Source organism: Ranitomeya variabilis, chromosome 2 (assembly GCF_051348905.1).
Source record: "Ranitomeya variabilis isolate aRanVar5 chromosome 2, aRanVar5.hap1, whole genome shotgun sequence".
Classification (NCBI taxonomy): Eukaryota; Metazoa; Chordata; class Amphibia; order Anura; family Dendrobatidae; genus Ranitomeya; species Ranitomeya variabilis.
This window is the reverse complement of record NC_135233.1, coordinates 190,770,510-190,788,462: the sequence shown is the minus strand read 5'-3', so window position 1 is coordinate 190,788,462 and position 17,953 is coordinate 190,770,510. Positions and strand designations below refer to the sequence as shown.

Sequence of the window (17,953 nt, the reverse complement as noted above, 5' to 3'; positions counted from 1 at the left end):
TCCATCGTCCCTTCAATTTGTGCGTAATAGATTATGTACACAGAAGAGAAAATGGAGGTTATACAAGGCAGTTCTATACTCACCAGGTCAGGAGTCCCAACTAATGAGTTTTTTGACACCTGACCTGTTCAGTACAGTTCTGCACTGTATGTCCGCCATTTTCTCTTCTGACTGCAACACTAGTCACAGACAAAGCAGAAAGAAGAGATTATGGAGATAATACAAGTATAAATTTTTGGCCCACCTCATATCTCTATACTAAAGACACACAAAACTGCATTTTTTTTTTATAACTACTGGAGATATGATGTGGCCAAAAAATAAAGTGTGTGGCTAAGTTTCTTATTTGGCGCACGGTGTGTGTTGCCGGCGGCGGAAGACTAGTGTTGAGAGATACCGTCCGATACTTGAAAGTATCGATATCGAATAGTATCGGCCGATACCCGAAAAGTATCGGATATCGCCGATACCGATACCCGATACCAATACAAGTCAATGGGACACCAAGTATCGGAAGGTATCCTGATGGTTCCCAGGGTCTGAAGGAGAGGAAACTCTCCTTCAGGCCCTGGGATCCATATTAATGTGTAAAACAAAGAATTAAAATAAAAAATATTGATATACTCACCTCTCCGGAGGCCCCTGCACCTCACCGCTGTTAACCGGCAGCCTTCTTTGCTTAAAATGAGCGCGTTTAGGGCCTTCCATGACGTCACGGCTTCTGATTGGTCGCGTGCCGCTCATGTGACCGCCAGGCGACCAATCACAAGCCGTGACGTCATTCTCAGGTCCTAAATTCCTAGAATTAGGAATTTAGGACCTGAGAATGACGTCACGGCTTGTGATTGGTCGTGTGGCGGTCACATGAGCGGCACGCGACCAATCAGAAGCCGTGACGTCATGGAAGGTGCTGAACGCGCTCATTTTAAGCAAAGCAGGCTGCCGGTTACTACCAGGGAGCGTCAGAGGGTGAGTATATCCCTATTTTTTATTTTAATTCTTTATTTTTTACATGGATATGGATCCCAGGGCCTGAAGGAGAGTTTCCTCTCCTTCAGACCCTGGGAACCATACACTGGGAACTTCCGATTCCGATTCCCGATACCACAAAAGTATCGGATCTCGGTATCGGAATACTTGCGGTATCGGAATGCTCAACACTACGGAAGACACAAAAAACCAAACATAATTGGGGCAAATCAATTTTTTTTTATTTTTAACAGCCAAAAAATTTATTTAACTGCGCCGGCTTGGGGTAGAGTGATGTAAACGGGGGGTGTGAAGCACTGAGGCCTGGCTAACCGTGGACGACGCAGAGGTGGCAGGAGAAGGGGCAATGAAACTAGTAGGGTCTGGAAGTTCGGGGATGGGGCTTGACACATGAGAGGCTTGAGACGCACTGGAAGGGTGAGACAAACCTGACATTACAGACACATTGGGAGGTGAAGGGGGAGGAATACTAAGAGTCCTCTGTTTTGTTTTTTTTGGGGGGGGGGGTTTGCTGGGTTCTGGGAAGCCTTGGTGGGCTCATATGGTGTGGCGTAGTGGTGGGTGACCTTTTAGGGTCTGGCTGCACCATGCCAGAGTCCATAGTGCTCGTAGAGCGTGCAGCCATGCCAGAGTCCATAGTGCTCGTAGAGCATAAGGCCATGCCAGAGTGCATAGTGCTCGTAGAGCGTGCAGCCATGCCAGAGCCCATAGTGCTCGTAGAGCGTAAGGCCATGCCAGAGTCCATAGTGCTCGTAGAGCATGCAGCCATGCCAGAGTCCATAGTGCTCGTAGAGCATGCAGCCATGCCAGAGTCCATAGTGCTCATAGAGCGTGCAGCCATGCCAGAGTCCATAGTGCTCGTAGAACTTGCAGCCATGCCAGAGTCCATAGCACTTGTAGAGCGTAAGGCCATGCCAGGCTCCTGCTGCATCGTGGTGGTGGTGGTATGGAAGGCCATGCCAGGGTCCTGCTGCATCGTGGTGGTGGCGGTACGGAAGGCCATGCCAGGGTCCTGCTGCATCGTGGTGTCAGTGCAGGAGGTCCAAGCAGGAGCAACGGTTGTCATGGTGGTGGCGGTGGGATGTCCAACTGCACTCGGCATGGTGGTGGTGCTGTAGTGGTGTCCGGCAGTGCTAGGAATTGAGGTGGCCGTGCAATGGTAGGCAGCAGAGGTCGGCATTGAGGTTAATCGTGACTGTGAAGGCACAGGTGGATATGCCAACACTGTCTGCTGGAAATACTGACTCTGCTGCATAGACTGCACGTAAGCAGCATTGCAGGCCTGCATGACACTCAGCTGGAGATCAGGAGTAAGGTGTTCCGACATGCCCTGCTCAATTTGGTTTAAAAAAGATGTGCTGGCCTCTGGAGGTCGGCTTTCACTTGGTCAAGGCTTTTAGTGACCTCCTGGATACGTGCATTCAAGAGGTTATGTGAAATATCCATTCGGTCACCCAAAGCCTTGATTGCTTTGTGTAAAACCGAGCTCAAGTGCAAAAACTGGGGCATGAGTAACCTGTCCGATGCCCTCTGCCGCTCCCGGGAGGAGCCCAAAAAAAAGGGGCAGTGGAAGAGGACTGCGAAAGGGGAAGACCTGATGGACCAGCTCCCTGGTCTCCAGTTAGTGTGGAAGGCCCACTTGCTGCAGCGCTGCTGGATGGCTGGGACGGGTCCGTGGCTGTCGGATGAAGGACCGCTCCAGAACCTGGGCCAACAGTTGTGCTCCATGTGCTGTGAAAAAAGGAAAAAGAAAATGAATACCAAAAATTAACCAGATGCAAAATCCTGTGGAATAGAAAAATACAGATTATGGCAATACAATACAACCTAATTCACATGATAAATACTTACGTTCTCTGGGCAAGGACCGGTCTTAAAAATGCCAGAACTCGATAGTATTTGTATCTTCTGATCCTTGCTCCTGAACCACTGGGAACACGGCTCTCTTGACGCAGGTCCTTGTTGAAGCGGTCCTTCATTGAACGCCAATGTGTTTTGACTTTGGCCACTGTTAAAAAAAAAAAAAATTATGGTCAGAAAAAGGACTTTTGGCCGTGATCACATAACTGTGTGTGATGACAGAAACTCCTGAGAGTTTCTTTCATCACACACAGTCGAGTGAGCACGGCCAAGGTCTCTGCTGCTTCACACTGCAGTGCAATACTTACCAAATGCATTTTGGACCCGAGTCGGGGCGTTGTCCAAGCCATCCCACATCTCTTTGGCCACCTCATTCCATAGGCGCCGGATCGTGACGTTGTTTGAGTGCAGTGGATCCCGGGTGTCCCACAACGGGACTCGCTCCTGGACCAGGGAGATGAGGAGGTCATTTGCAATTAGGTCATCCTCCCATTGTGGAACCTAAAAATTAAATACAGTCATTAAAGTTTAGTGAATTAACATAAGGAAAAAAAAGAAAAAAGATGCTGAGAAATGGCATGAATAGGAAAGTCAACATACAAAAGGATTCCAGAAGAAAAAAGTTAAATAGGAATGGAAAGAAAAGATGATTCAAGAATATTACACTGAGGATACAGTAAACAGTCAGCCTTGTATACGTACCCGCTCCCGTCTTTCCACCCGACCTTGAGTCCGCTGCTCCTGCCCAGTTTGTGCTGCAGTTGAAGAAGACTAGAAGAGCTCTAAAAAAATGAAAAATTCAAATTGTCACATTTGTAGATGTGACAGTGAATACTTACCAATCTGACGAGGCAAGTACTCACCTCACTGACATGCTCGACTTCCGACGGCCCAGGACGAAACTCCTCATCAGAAGAAGAAGACATTCTGATGCATGTAGAAAGAAAGAAATGCAATAAATTAGGACATGTAGAGACAGAAAATAGAAAATAAAGGCATTGGCTAGGATATACTCACATTGTTCAGTGTCTTGTTTTCCTCCAAGATGTAGCCTGTGTCTTGTCTGCTTCAGTGTCTGCTGAGTAGTGACCTGCAAATGTCCACTCCCTCCCTTTATCAACTTGTATGTGGGGGGTGGCTTATCAGTGTCTAGACATGATTTTATCTTTTGAAACGCATGCGTTCACGAACGCAAGAAAACGCATGTGCTTGTGGACACATGTGTTCATATAGACAGCAATGCGTTTTTTTGCCGCAATCGACCGCATGCGTTTCCAGGCGGCAAATTGACGCCTCTAAAAATTACTACATGTTGCATTTCCGCGCCAAGCCGCAAACGACAAAACAACGCATGCGTCGTCAAACGCGGCAAAACGCGAACAATCAAAAACGCATGCGTCCCTAATGTTAAATATAGGAATACACAACGCATGCGGATATATGCGGTAGAAACGCTGCGGACACAACCGCAAATGTGAAACCAGCCTGAGCCAGACGCTGGGACTGACGTCTCTGCTGAACAGACTCCACTGTGGCTGGAGGAAAATGGGAGACCTCAGTGGACATGGTTCGAAATTCCCCCTGTGCAGCGGCGGGAAGTCGACACCTAACATTATACATATGGCATCCATTAAAAAAGGTGCATCACAGGGGTCTTCCAATGTGCTGATACTAATGAGATATCCAATTGGTGGGAGTCCAGCATCCAGCAAGTAGAGATGAACGGATCGATCTGCGGAGGATTGAGTTCAAGTCAAATTTCCCAAAATTTTCTGCTTCCTACAAATTCAAACATTTTGAGTTTCAATTTGTAGTTCACAAAAAAAATTGCCTGGCACCAAGTCCCACACTACTGAAGCATCAGAGAGCAGGGCAATGACATTCTGCATTGTGGACTTCCCCATAATCCCCTGCAGTTATGACATCTAGCAGATTATTAGACCTGGTACAGTGGTGGTCAGTAAAGAGGCCATCACAGATCAGTAACATAGTTAGCAAGGTCGAAAAAAGACATTTGTCCATCCAGTTCAGACTATATTCCGTCAAAATAAATCCCCAGATTTACGTCCTTCTAAAGAACCTAATAACTGTAAGATACAATATTGTTATGCTCCAGGAAGACATCCAGGCCTCTCTTGAACCCTTCGACTGAGTTCGTCATAACTACCTCCTCAGGCAAGGAATTCCAGATTCTCACTGCCCTAACAGTAAAGAATCCTCTTCTATGTTGGAGCAGAAACCTTCTCTCCTCCAGAATCAGAGAATGCCCCCTTGCGACCGTCACCTTCCTTGTTATAAACAGATCCTCGGAGAGATATTTGTATTGTCCCCTTATATACTTATACATGGTTATTAGATCGCCCCTCAGTTGTCTTTTTTCTAGACTAAATTATCCTAATTTTGCTAATCTCTGTGGGTATTGTAGTTCCCCCATCCCCTTTATTAATTTTGTTGCCCTCCTTTGTACTTGCTCTTGTTCCAATATATCCTTCCTGAGCACCGGTGCCTAAAACTGTACACAGTACTCCATGTGCGGGCTAACCAGGGATTTGTACAGAGGCAGTATAATGCACTCATCATGGTTCTAAGCAAATCACAATCTGTACTGCATAGTCATTTTCCATCTTCAGAGTCACTGGGTCAGTCTCACTCTTCTGTAGAGTGTAAAGTCTTATGGTCAGCGGAGTCCTCTCTCTCTCCTGTAGAGTGTAAGCTCTTATGGTCAACGGGGTCCACTCTCTCCTGTAGAGTGTAAGCTCTTATGATCAGTGGGGTCCTCTCTCTTCTGTACAGTCTAAGCTTTTATGACCAGGGGGTCCTCTCTCTCCTGTAGAGTGTAAGCTGTTATGGTCAGTGGGGTCCTCTCTCTCTCCGGGAGAGTATAAACTCTTATGATCAGTGGTGTCCTCTCTCTCCTGTAGAGTGTAAGCTCTTATGGTCAGTGGGGTCCTCTCCCTCCTGTAGAGTGTAGGCTCTTATGGTCAGTGGGGTCCTCTCTCTCTTGTAGAGTGTAAGCTCTTATGGTCAGTGGGGTCCTCTCTCTCACTCTCCTGTAGAGTGTAAGCTCTTATGGTCAGTGGGGTCCTCTCCCTCCTGTAGAGTGTAGGCTCTTATGGTCAGTGGGGTCCTCTCTCTCTTGTAGAGTGTAAGCTCTTATGGTCAGTGGGGTCCTCTCTCTCCTGTAGAGTGTAAGCTCTTATGGTCAGTGGTGTCCTCTCTCTCCTGTAAAGTGTAAGCTCTTATGGTCAGTGAGGTCCTCTCTCTCTCCTGTAGAGTGTAAGCTCTTATCGTCCGCAGGGTCCACTCTCTCCTGTAGATTGTAAGCTCTTATGGTCAGTGAGGTCCTCACTCTCTTGTAGAGTATAAGCTCTTATGGTCAGTGGGGTCCTCTCTCTCTCCTGTAGAGCGTAAGCTCTTATGGTCAGTGGGGTCCTCTCTCTCCTGTAGAGTGTAAGCTCTTATGGTCAGTGGGGTCCTCTCTCCTGTAGAGTGTAAGCTCTTATCGTCCAGAGGGTCCTCTCTCTCCTGTAGAGTGTAAGCTCTTATGGTCAGTGGGGTCCTCTCTTTCTCCTGTAGAGTGTAAGCTCTTATGATCAGTGGGGTCCTCTCTCTTCTGTAGAGTCTAAGCTTTTATGACCAGTGGGTCCTCTCTCTCCTGTAGAGTGTAAGCTGTTATGGTCAGTGGGGTCCTCTCTCTCTCTGGAAGAGTATAAACTCTTATGATCAGTGGTGTCCTCTCTCTCCTGTAGATTGTAAGCTCTTATTGTCAGTGGGGTCCTCTTCCTCTTGTAGAGTGTAAGCTCTTATGGTCAGTGGGGTCCTCTCTCTCTCTCCTGTAGAGTGTAGGCTCTTATGGTCAGTGGGGTCCTCTCTCTCCTGTAAAGTGTAAGCTCTTATGGTCAGTGAGGTCCTCTCTCTCTCCTGTAGAGTGTAAGCTCTTATCATCCACAGGGTCCTCTCTCTCCTGTAGAGTGTAAACTCTTATGGTCAGTGGGATCCTCACTCTCTTGTAGAGTGTAAGCTCTTATGGTCAGTGGGGTCCTCACTCTCTTGTAGAGTGTAAGCTCTTATGGTCAGTGGGGTCCTCTCTCCTGTAGAGTGTAAGCTCTTATGGTCAGTGGGGTCCTCTCCCTCCTGTAGAGTTTAAGCTCTTATGGTCAGTGGGGTCCTCTCTCTCCTGTAGAGTGTAAGCTCTTATGGTCAGTGGGGTCCTCTCTCTCTCTCTCCTGCAGAGTGTAAGCTCTTATGGTCAGTGGGGTCCTCTCTCTTTCCTGTAGAGTGTAAGCTCTTATGGTCAGTGGGGTCCTCTCTCTCCTGTAGAGTGTAAGCTCTTATGGTCAGTGGGTTCCTCTCCCTCCTGTAGAGTGTAAGCTCTTATGGTCAGTGGGGTCCTCTCTCTCCTGTAGAATGTAAGCTCTTATGGTGAGTGGGGTCCTCTCTCTCCTGTAGAGTGTAAGCTCTTATGGTGAGTGGGGTCCTCTCTCTCCTGTAGAATGTAAGCTCTTATGGTCAGTGGGGTCCTCTCTCTCCTGTAGAGTGTAAGCTCGTATGGTCAGTGGGGTCCTCTCTCTCTCCTGTAGAGTGTAAGCTCTTATGGTCAGTGGGGTCCTCTCTCTCCTGTAGAGTGTAAGCTCTTATGGTCAGTGGGGTCCTCTCTCTCCTGTAGAGTGTAAGCTCTTATGGTCAGTGGGGTCCTCTCTCTCCTGTAGAGTGTAAGCTCTTATAGTCAGTGGGGTCCTCTCTCTCCTGTAGAGTGTAAGCTCTTATGGTCAGCAGGCTCCTCTCTCTCTCCTGTAGAGTGTAAGCTCTTATCGTCCGCAGGGTCCTCTTTCTCCTGTAGAGTGTAAGCTTTTATGGTCAGCGGGGTCCTCGCTCTCTCTTTTAACAGAAAACAGGCTATGAAACGGCCATCAGTTGTTAATACCGCAGTTCACGTGCTGTAAAAGCGCCTTACATGATTGTTCAGACTGCTGCTTTTTGTCTAAGTTCTGTATCTGTGTTTTCTACTGATAGAATTAAAATCTATTATAGTCAATGGGGCCATACACTTTTGTTTGTTTTTGCGGAACAAGTGATCCATGCAAAATCATTGATATGTGCGATATTAATCCAAGAGATCAAAATCAGCAATACAAGTCTATGGGTTTGCAAAAAAAAATTGGACACCACTCAGATGCCATCTGTGTGTCTGTTTTTCGTGGACTAGTAGATAGGAGTAGATGGGAAAAATTAAAGTTTTTCTGAGAAAACCAAAGTCTGAATAAAATCACTGATGGCACAGGACCATTTTTTTTTGTATGTGAATAATCGGGACGTCTGACTGAGCCCTTAAGTCATCACCTCTATTGCCCTTTTTGCCTCCCAGCTGTATCCAAACCTCTGTGTTATGACTGTGGCTTATCTCAGTGATACATCACAGCACCTACAGATGTCTTGTAGCATCTATTAGAAGTGGTTCTCTTTTCTCAGTCGCTCTCAGTCGTCATTTACAAACTCCTGATAACAGGGTCATTTGCTCCACAGGATTGCCAACAATCTTTTTTTAGGGATCGCTCAAAAGTACTTTTAATTATATTAGTAAAGACTCTACAACTTATGCTCTACATACAATGTACTTCAAAGTTACTTTTAAGAATAGGAAAAAAAAAGTGCAAAAATAAGTAAAGCACTGTCCTGCAAACAAACCCTTACCTAGGCTCAGTACCCTCCGTATAGGTGTGGCAAATACCTGATAACTTTAGTTTTCTTATGGTGGTTTAGTAGTTTGCACTTTATATTCATTGTATATGTGCTGACGTCCTTATCAGCCTGTAGTAGACACATAGCAGGCGATCTAAGAAGGCGGGAGCTGCCTGAGCCAATGGGGAGGCAGGGGGTGTGTCTCAGACTACCTCAGACTCCCTGCAGACACTGGAGCTAAGCTGTAGTCACAGAACATGAGTTTTCTCTAATGGCGATATGATAATCAGCAACCAAACAGCAAAATGTGGAGTAAATAAATAGTCGGACTTACAGCACTCAGTTATTTTCATGATGTGTACTGAACTTATTTCACATTGACATTTACAAAGTGACCTATACTGCTCTCTAATCTTTCGCCTTTCTCTGTGTATTTTTCTATAGCAAACGCTGGAATATAATATCACCAATCTGGTCAAGCATAGCAGTGAACTTGAAACCCAAATGGCAAAGCTCATACAAATTTGTCAACAGGTTGAGGTAAGAACAACTTCTACATTCACTACGTGATAATACGCTGAGCACGGGTAGCTGTGTTATCATTTATGGAACATATAGTTGGACATATTATTACTGCTGGAATTATAATTTATTAAATGGAATCTGTAAGCAGGTTTTTGATAGGTAATCTGAGAGCAGCATGATGTAGGGGCAGAGACCCTGATTCCAGCGATGTGTCACTTACAGGGCTGTGTTTTACAGTTTCAGTACAGTCATTGATGTATCAGCGGGAATTGTCACTACAGGACTAGCTGTCACATGCATACTAACCCAACCACGCCCCCACCACTGATTGGCCGATTTGTGTCAAGATACCGTGTACACAGAAAGTTACCAATCAGTGGTGTGGGCGGGGTTATAAACAGGAAGTTACCAATCTGGTGTAGGAGGGGTTGTATATGGAAGCTGCCAATCAGAGGTGTGGGCAGGGTTATACACAGGAAGCTGCCAGTCAGAGGTGTGGGCGGGGTTATACACAGGAAGCTGTCAGTCAGAGATGTGGGCGGGGTTATACACAGGAAGCTGCCAGTCAGAGGTGTGGGCGGGGTTATACACAGGAAGCTGCCAGTCAGAGGTGTGGGCGGGGTTATACACAGGAAGCTGTCAATCAGAGGTGTGGGCGGAGTTATACACATAAAGCTGCCAATCAGAGGTGTGGGCGGGGTTATACACAGGAAGCTGCCAGTCAGAGGTGTGGGCGGGGTTATACACAGGAAGCTGCCAGTCAGAGGTGTGGGTGGGGTTATGCATAGTGCATAAAACCCTAGTCCATGCCCTCATCATCTCCCGCCTCGACTACTGTAACCTCCTGCTCTGTGGCCTCCCCTCTAACACTCTCGCACCCCTCCAATCTATTCTAAACTCTGCTGCCCGACTAATCCACCTGTCCCCCCGCTATTCCCCGGCCTCTCCCCTCTGTCAATCCCTTCACTGGCTCCCCATTACCCAGAGACTCCAGTACAAAAGCCTAACCATGACATACAAAGCCATCCACACCCTGTCTCCTCCATACATCTGTGACCTCGTCTCCCGGTACTTTCCTGCACGCAACCTCCGATCCTCACAAGACCTCCTTCTCTACTCTCCTCTTATCTCCTCTTCACACAATCGCATACAAGATTTCTCTCGCGCATCCCCCCTACTCTGGAACTCTCTACCACAACATATCAGACTCTCGCCTACCATCGAAACCTTCAAAAAGAACCTGAAGACCCACCTCTTCCGACAAGCCTACAACCTGCAGTAACCACCAATCGACCAAACTGCTGCACGACCAGCTCTATCCTCACCTACTGTATCCTCACCCATCCCTTGTAGATTGTGAGCCCTCGCGGGCAGGGTCCTCTCTCCTCCTGTTCCAGTTGTGACTTGTATCGGTCAAGATTATTGTACTCGTTTTTATTATGTATACCCCTCCTCACATGTAAAGCGCCATGGAATAAATGGCGCTATAATAATAAATAATAATAATAATAATAATAATAGTGCAGCAGTCAGAGCTCTTCAGCAGAGAAAACTGTAACTATATCTCAACTGCTGCACACAATATACTAAGTGACACCGCCGAAATTAGGATCTCTGCCCCAAAACGTTTCTTTAACACCTTATGAGCTGTAGTCTTGCTTAGGTGTAATTGTCGAGCACATGCACTCACAGATTTTTTAGGGCTCCTTAGGTAGCTACCCCGTATAGCCTCTACAGACTCGTCACTGACTGATGGCCTACCACAACGGGGTTTCTCTACCAAACTGCCGGTTTCCTTCAACTGCTTATTCTACTGAGCAATGTTATTCCTATGTGGTGATGCTTCGTTATAAACACGCCGATATTCACGTAGCACTTCGGTCACGGATTCGAACTTAGTGAGTCACAGAACACCCTGAACTTTCCTCTGTACAATCCACATCTCGCCTGGCATGGAAACACTGCTGGCATAAGCTTGTGGTTGCACGATGTCACAGACCTGGCAGTGTATTAATCAGAGTTCAGTTTATCAGGGGTGAAGCTGACTGGGGGCTCAGCAACTGCTTAAATGACTTTGTGTTGTTTGATTGGTTCTTGTTATCTCTCCTCATGAACAGGTCTGATATGACTGGGCCAGAGAAAGGGCGCCAAAATGTAAACTATAAATATAAATAGATCCTGTGATTGGTGAAAAGTGCACCATGACTTTACGGACACACTGTATTTCTCAGGATCTACCGATTGTGTCTTCCTTTATACACCCTGACAAACACACGTCTAGAGACCGCACTTTATTTAAAAAAGAAAACATATTCCTAGTCCTAGAACTAATCAAGGTCAAACTCATAAACTGGGCAAAATGACCATTAGTGGTTGGTGGTATCAAATCTAGCGAAAGTAGTCATTCCATCCAAATGCCTAAATATACCGCAGCACAGGCCAATCACGATTCCTGTGAGATTCTTCAGAATACTTAGAGGGAACCTACCCCCTAAACTGCCACAATCTCTGTCTTTCATCCCTTACCTACATTCTTATAAGCTCCTTCTTGTAGATTTGTGGGTAACTATAAAATTAACTTAGTGGTTGTGCTATGAAATTCGGGGGGTGACTAGTCAGGGAAGGGCATTGATTTCCCAGGACTAAACCTCCATATCGTCATGTGCGCAAACCGTCGGGTATCAGACACATCGATGTGCAAGAGCGAGGTGGTCATTCTCTGCACTCCATGTTCTTCCTCCCTGAGCATTCACCGTGCATCCATGAAGATTACATCCGGCTTCACTGTGCATTACATGGAGGCAAAGTGGATCACATCACTCCACAGGGCTTACACGAGGAGAGCGGGGAACAGTCAGTGCCCCCCAAACTAGTCACTCGCTAATCCGCACAGCACAACCGCAGGTTAAAGTTAATTTTGTAGTTATTAACAAGTGTCTTAGGCTACTTTCACACTAGCATTTTTGGCTGCACGTTGCAATGCGTCGTTTAGGAGAAAAAACGCATCCTGCAAAGTTGTCTGCAGGATGCGTTTTTTCCCCATAGACTAACATTACCGACGCATTGCGACATATTGCCACACGTCGCAACCGTCGTGCGACAGTTGCGCCATGTTTTGGCGGACCGCCGCCACAAAAAAACGTTACATGTAACTTTTTTTGTGCGTCTAGTCTGCCATTTTCGACCGCGCATGCGCGGCCGAATCTCCGCCCCCTCCTCCCCGGACCTTACAATGAAGCAGCGGAAGCGTCTTAAGACTGCTTCTGCTGCCGTCGGGCATTTTTTTCACAGTATACGTCGGTACGTCGGGCCGACGCAGCGCGACGGCCCCGTATTGACGCTAGTGTGAAAGCAGCCTAAGCCACAAAGAGAGGCTTATTAGAGTGAAGGAAAAGGGGGCCAGGGCAGCTGACCGGTTCCCTCTAACCCCTACTGACCACATGCATGCATGTCTCATCCCAAACTGAAATGGTTTCATCTGGTCTGTGCTGGAACAACGTTGTCTAAATTCCATTTACACTACCTGGCAGTAAAACTGAGAAATTGTGTGTCTCTGAATTGGGTTAACCCCCCATTACCCATAGCAGACGATTGTCTATTGAGATTTCTGGAGTGTCCTGAATTCCCTAAACCTACCAATCTCTTACCTACTCATAGACGGTTCTCCAGTTCTGTCGTTTGCCCTCCTTTGTCATGGAGGTAATGTCTATAATAATAGTGTCTGTTCCTAGAGTACCATCTCCTGTTCTCGTTTGAACAGCTACTCCCATATGAGACATGCACTTATCTCACAAGTGTATCCCTCCAATATCCACACTTCCTCATGCCCCCTAATAGGTGTCTGAAGGTCTCCAGACACTAACGGCCTTATCTCTGCTCTAGATACTCTTTTACTATCAGCTGGTGGAGCCAAAATGGCCATCCTTAAAAGGGATATCTAACAGTCACAAACATTCTCTCAGGCATGGATGCTCCTCCGTTATCGGATGTTTCTCTGATGACTCGTTCACACGTCACTGTTTCACCAGCAGTTAATAATAAATTAATTCAACTCTACATGATTTATTACACCTCTCCGACCTCTTCCATTTGCACATATGTTTTCCTCTCTAGTACCCTACACTGTGAACGTAAATTATCTCTGTTCGGACTACAAGATGAAGAACAATGGTAACATTATACTAAATTTTTTTAAACAAAACTTTTTTTTTTATGAATGCAATGAATTACCTTGATAACCTGCTTACAACAGTCTGAATAAAACAATAAAATGTCTTCTGTCTATAGTCAGGACCTATATAGGTAAGGCAGCAACAGAATGCTTTACTATGGTAGAGTCCCTAGTACACCCACAGGCCGGAGACTAGGAAATACAGTGGGGAAAAAAGGTATCTAGTCAGCCACCAATTGTGCAAGTTCTCCCACTTATAAAGATGAGAGAAGCCTGTAATTGACATTATCAGTAGACCACAACTATGAGAGTCAAAAGGGGAAAACAAATCCAGAAAACCACCTTGTCTGATTTGGGAAGATTTATTTTGCAAATTATGGTGGAAAATAAGTATTTGGTCATTAACAAAAGTTCATCTCAATATTTTGTTATGTATCCTATGTTGGCAATGGCAGAGGTCAGATGTTTTCTTCACAAGGTTGGCACACACTGTTGGTGGTATGTTGGCCCATTCCTCCATGCAGATCTCCTCTAGAGCAGAGGGGACATCTGTGGACACATAGTGGACATGGGATTTCTTCCAATCCCACCCACCATGCTGTAACATCTGGCCACAGCGGGTTGGCACTGCATAAATACACAGCTTCAAACCTGCAGCAAATCCGGATCGTGTGCATATACCCTTAGATGCTGAAATGTGGACTCCTGGCTGGTCCACACTATTAGCAGAAATGATTTAGGAAGGTCGATTTCACACAGGATCCTATCTATCTGAACTATCTGACTCCTTGCAGCAGCAGCAGCAGCAGGAGGAGCCTCTCTGCACTGTTACACTGACAAAATGGCACAAAAATAAAATGTCCGCTGTTTATATGGAGAGGGACATGTGATTTCAGCAGCCAATGGCAGAAGTCCTTGTGGATGGTTTCTGTCCCCTGATTGGCTGCCAGAATGTCCACACATTAAGTTAAAAAATAAAAGAATAACAGTCAGCCGCTCCTCTGACCTGTCCCCATCAGTCACCAACTCCCATACAGTCAAGCAAAAAAGGCAGCACACTGCAGCGCTAACACATGAAAAAATGAAACACAGAAATTGAACTGCATTACTGCACTAAAAATATGAAAAATGAGAGCGTTTAGCGCATAAAAAAGGCCAATTTTATGTGTACCTGGTAGCCACTTTACGGCATCTCTCTTATACCAGGTCCTGCGCTATCCTTCCTCGCTGAGAATAAACGTCTCCATGTGAATGGGCACTTATGAAAACCTCTCATGAGACTAACATTCTCCTTCTTTGTGGAGGGTTACTGGACCTGCTGCAATTAAGACACTTTTTTTTTGCTTGACTGTATGGGAGTATGTGACTCTAAGGTTCAGCACCTGTTCACACTTGATCTATGTTTGGATGTGACGGTCAGTTTTTTCAAATGTATTGTCTAACCTTCTGACCGAGCACTCCGCCTCCTAGTCACAAGCGTCTTAATTGCAGCAGGTCCAGTACCCCTCCACAGAGAAGGAGAATGTTAGTCTCATGAGAGGTTTTCATAAGTGCCCATTCACATGGAGACGTTTATTCTCAGCGAGGAAGGAAAGCGCAGGACCTGGTATAAGAGAGATGCCGTAAAGTGGCTACCAGGTACACATAAAATTGGCCTTTTTTATGCGCTAAACGCTCTCATTTTTCATATTTTTAGTGCAGTAATGCAGTTCAATTTCTGTGTTTCATTTTTTCATGTGTTAGCGCTGCAGTGTGCTGCCTTTTTTGCTTGACTGTAGTGTAGATTGTGACTCCCGATGGAGACAGTGATGGTAATGTCTGTAAAGTGCTGCGGAATACGGTGGTCAGGCGTAAGGGCACACACTAGATTTTTACAAAGATTGAACCCCAATGAAACATTCAACAAATGAGACAGACTCCCTGTTGTGCTCTGTTTGGCCTTTGTACTGGTGTGATTTTTTTAGGTGGACATGAAAGTGTAGTGTCTGGAGGAACAGAAGACAGACACAGCAGTGACCCATCTGCTCCATTAGTGGAACCTCTAATGATGGCTCCATGCCACCTCTGCACATTGTTGTGTCTGGATACAGCTGATTCTATGTCCTGTGATGCTCCTCACTGCACACATGGTCGTCTTCCTGCATCGACCACAGGACACGAGTTGAAATCGATGCTATGTAGGACTACAAAGGGTGTACTCACTTAGATGTGTGATCAGATACATTCACACACACAACCCGTGGCTGGAGCCGGATAACAGCGCTGTGTGCCGTCTGATGGACACCGCGGGGCCACTGATCAGCCAGTAATCTCGCTCATTGCTGCCTCGTACACTGGCACCATTTTTGATCCCCTATCTGATGTAAGATGTGAGCTTCTCCATGGTGAATGATATGTTAAGCTTTTAGTAACCTTCCTTTATGGTGCAGAAATTAGTACTGGCAGACTGACATCCAGCAGTGTATGGTACCTTCACACATGGGAGGTTTGTGGCATCTTGCATCCAGAACCGCCCCGTCCAGAGGAATGATGGGGCTGCTTCTGAGAAGTTACACAGCTAACGATTGTCCCGAGGCTGCTGCAGCACAACATAATGCAAGGAGCTACAAGGGTCATGCAACAGTTGCAGAAAAATAAAAATCATTTAGGATGTTGAATAATTAAAGGGAATTTGTCACCAGGTTTTTACTGATCCCATCTGAGAACACCATAATGAAGGGGCAGAGACCCTGATTCCAGTGATGTGTCACATACTGGACTTAATTCAACCACATTTTTCTCTGCTGCAGATCTAGCAGCTCTCTAATGCTGAGCTCCGTATAACCCCGCCCACACCACTGATGATTGGCTGCTTTCTGTGTAGACTGTGAATGGGCAGAAAGCTGGGGCTATACAGAGCCAATGAATATGGGGGACTACATGGCAGCAGGTTTACTAGTCCTCTAGTGATAATCTCCTGTTGATAATGCTGTGATTATATAAAAACTACAGCAAGCGGCCTAGTAAGTGACATCACTGGAATCATGCTCTCTGTCTCTACATCATGCTGCTCTCAGATTAGGTGGCAAAACATAGTGACTAGTGATGAGCGAATATACTCGTTACTTGAGATTTCCCGAGCACGCTCGGGGGTCCTTTGAGTATTTTTTAGCGCTCGGAGATTTAGTTAAAATCGCCGCAGCTGAATGATTTACATCTGTTAGCCAGCATAAGTACATGTGGGGGTTGCCTGGTTGCTAGGGAATCCCCACATGTACTTATGCTGGCTAACAGATGTAAATCATTCAGCTGCGGCAAGAAAAACTAAATCTCCGAGCAATAAAAAATACTCGGGAAATCTCGAGTAACGAGTATATTCGCTCATCACGAGTAAATACATAAAAGTTTGCCCTGATATGGGAAGCGCTGCTCCTCGCCTCCAGGCTCCCTGCTGGATGGGGTTTGGCGTTCCTGAGGGACAGGTCAGGCCAGCGCCATTATGGCACTGCTCGCCTGGTCTCTGTAATGTCGGCTGCACAGAGGTGGTTTGCAATAAGAGCTCACCAGCTTTCCTGTATCCCCCACCAGCCTCAGTGCAGTGCTTACAAGCTCCGCTGTAAAGAGCTTGTAAGCACTGCATATATTCGGCCTTCACTCCTAAACTGCAATGTGCCCGATTTCCTTCTTGCATGACAGGCTGTTGTTTTCATTGGTATCATTTTGGGGACATATATTGTTTTAAGTGATTTGTGTTGCATTTTTTCAGATGAGTTGCAGCAACCAAAAATGGACAATTCTGGCATCTTGATTTTATTTTATTTCCTTTACAGCATTTATTATATGAGATTTATGCTTTGCCGATTGGGCATTATGGACACATCAAATCATTCAACTTTTCATGGTTTTTTTTAACTTTTTTTTTTACTGTTTACTTATTTTTTTTAAGCCTTCCTAATAAACTTGAACCTTTGATCATTTGCTCGCCCGTACTATGTGCTGCAATACTTCAGGATTTCATTATGTAGTGAATGTAACAATTTCCTGTGAAGCAAAGCCACAGACTTGGCTTAATAGCAGCGGAACGATGGCTGTGATGGGGTCCACTGTACTAGCTGTACTGTGGGAGTCGGGAAAAAGTGTACTTTTATTTACAGGTGGCTGTTCAGAATAAGTTTTTGTTTGTACTTATAGGGTAATTCTGTTTCTGGCTATCATAGGATTTACGTAACACTTGTTTGTTTCACCAGTTTTCCCCCATACTGGCTGTTTTTCAATTCTTCAGTTGTCTCTGAGCTAGTGGATGGAGACCAGCAGTAATGACGCCTCCCATACACAGCACGTGGGAGGAATTCCTGCTCTCTTACATCCATATAGCACATTTTCAGAATTAGTTGCAGCAGGAGAACATTATAAAGCATTGTTCATCAGTGTAACTGTGTATCAAGCTTTGGGATGAGACAAAACACCTACTAGAAAGCAGCAGCGCTGTCTGAGGTATTTTCCCTCTTCTCTGATCCTCCCTCTCCCGACTCTCTCTTCTTAATTGGGTTCAATAGACTGGAGTATTCTCATATATTAACTGTTTTTTTCATAGTGAATAATGAATTCAGGAGTTGAGTGTCATGATCTGGGCCAGGGTTTGTTTCTTGTTATTTTCTCCCCAGTTTGGTCATGCGTGGGTTAACCATCTCTGCCTCATTTTGGGTTTTGTGTGGCTAGATCAGACTGCTGTGGCTTGCAGACCAATGT

General features: G+C 45.8%; 1 protein-coding gene across 2 annotated transcripts in view; it reads left to right on the top strand.

Moving 5' to 3' along the window:
- The window catches only part of MID2 (midline 2), a 428,499-nt gene that overhangs the window by 119,740 nt on the left and 290,806 nt on the right, over positions 1–17,953 (top strand). For both annotated transcript variants that reach the window (XM_077283340.1, XM_077283339.1), the window contains exon 3: positions 8,974–9,069. In XM_077283340.1, the coding sequence (XP_077139455.1) occupies positions 8,974–9,069 (96 nt within the window). The remainder of the gene's footprint in view (positions 1–8,973; positions 9,070–17,953) is intronic.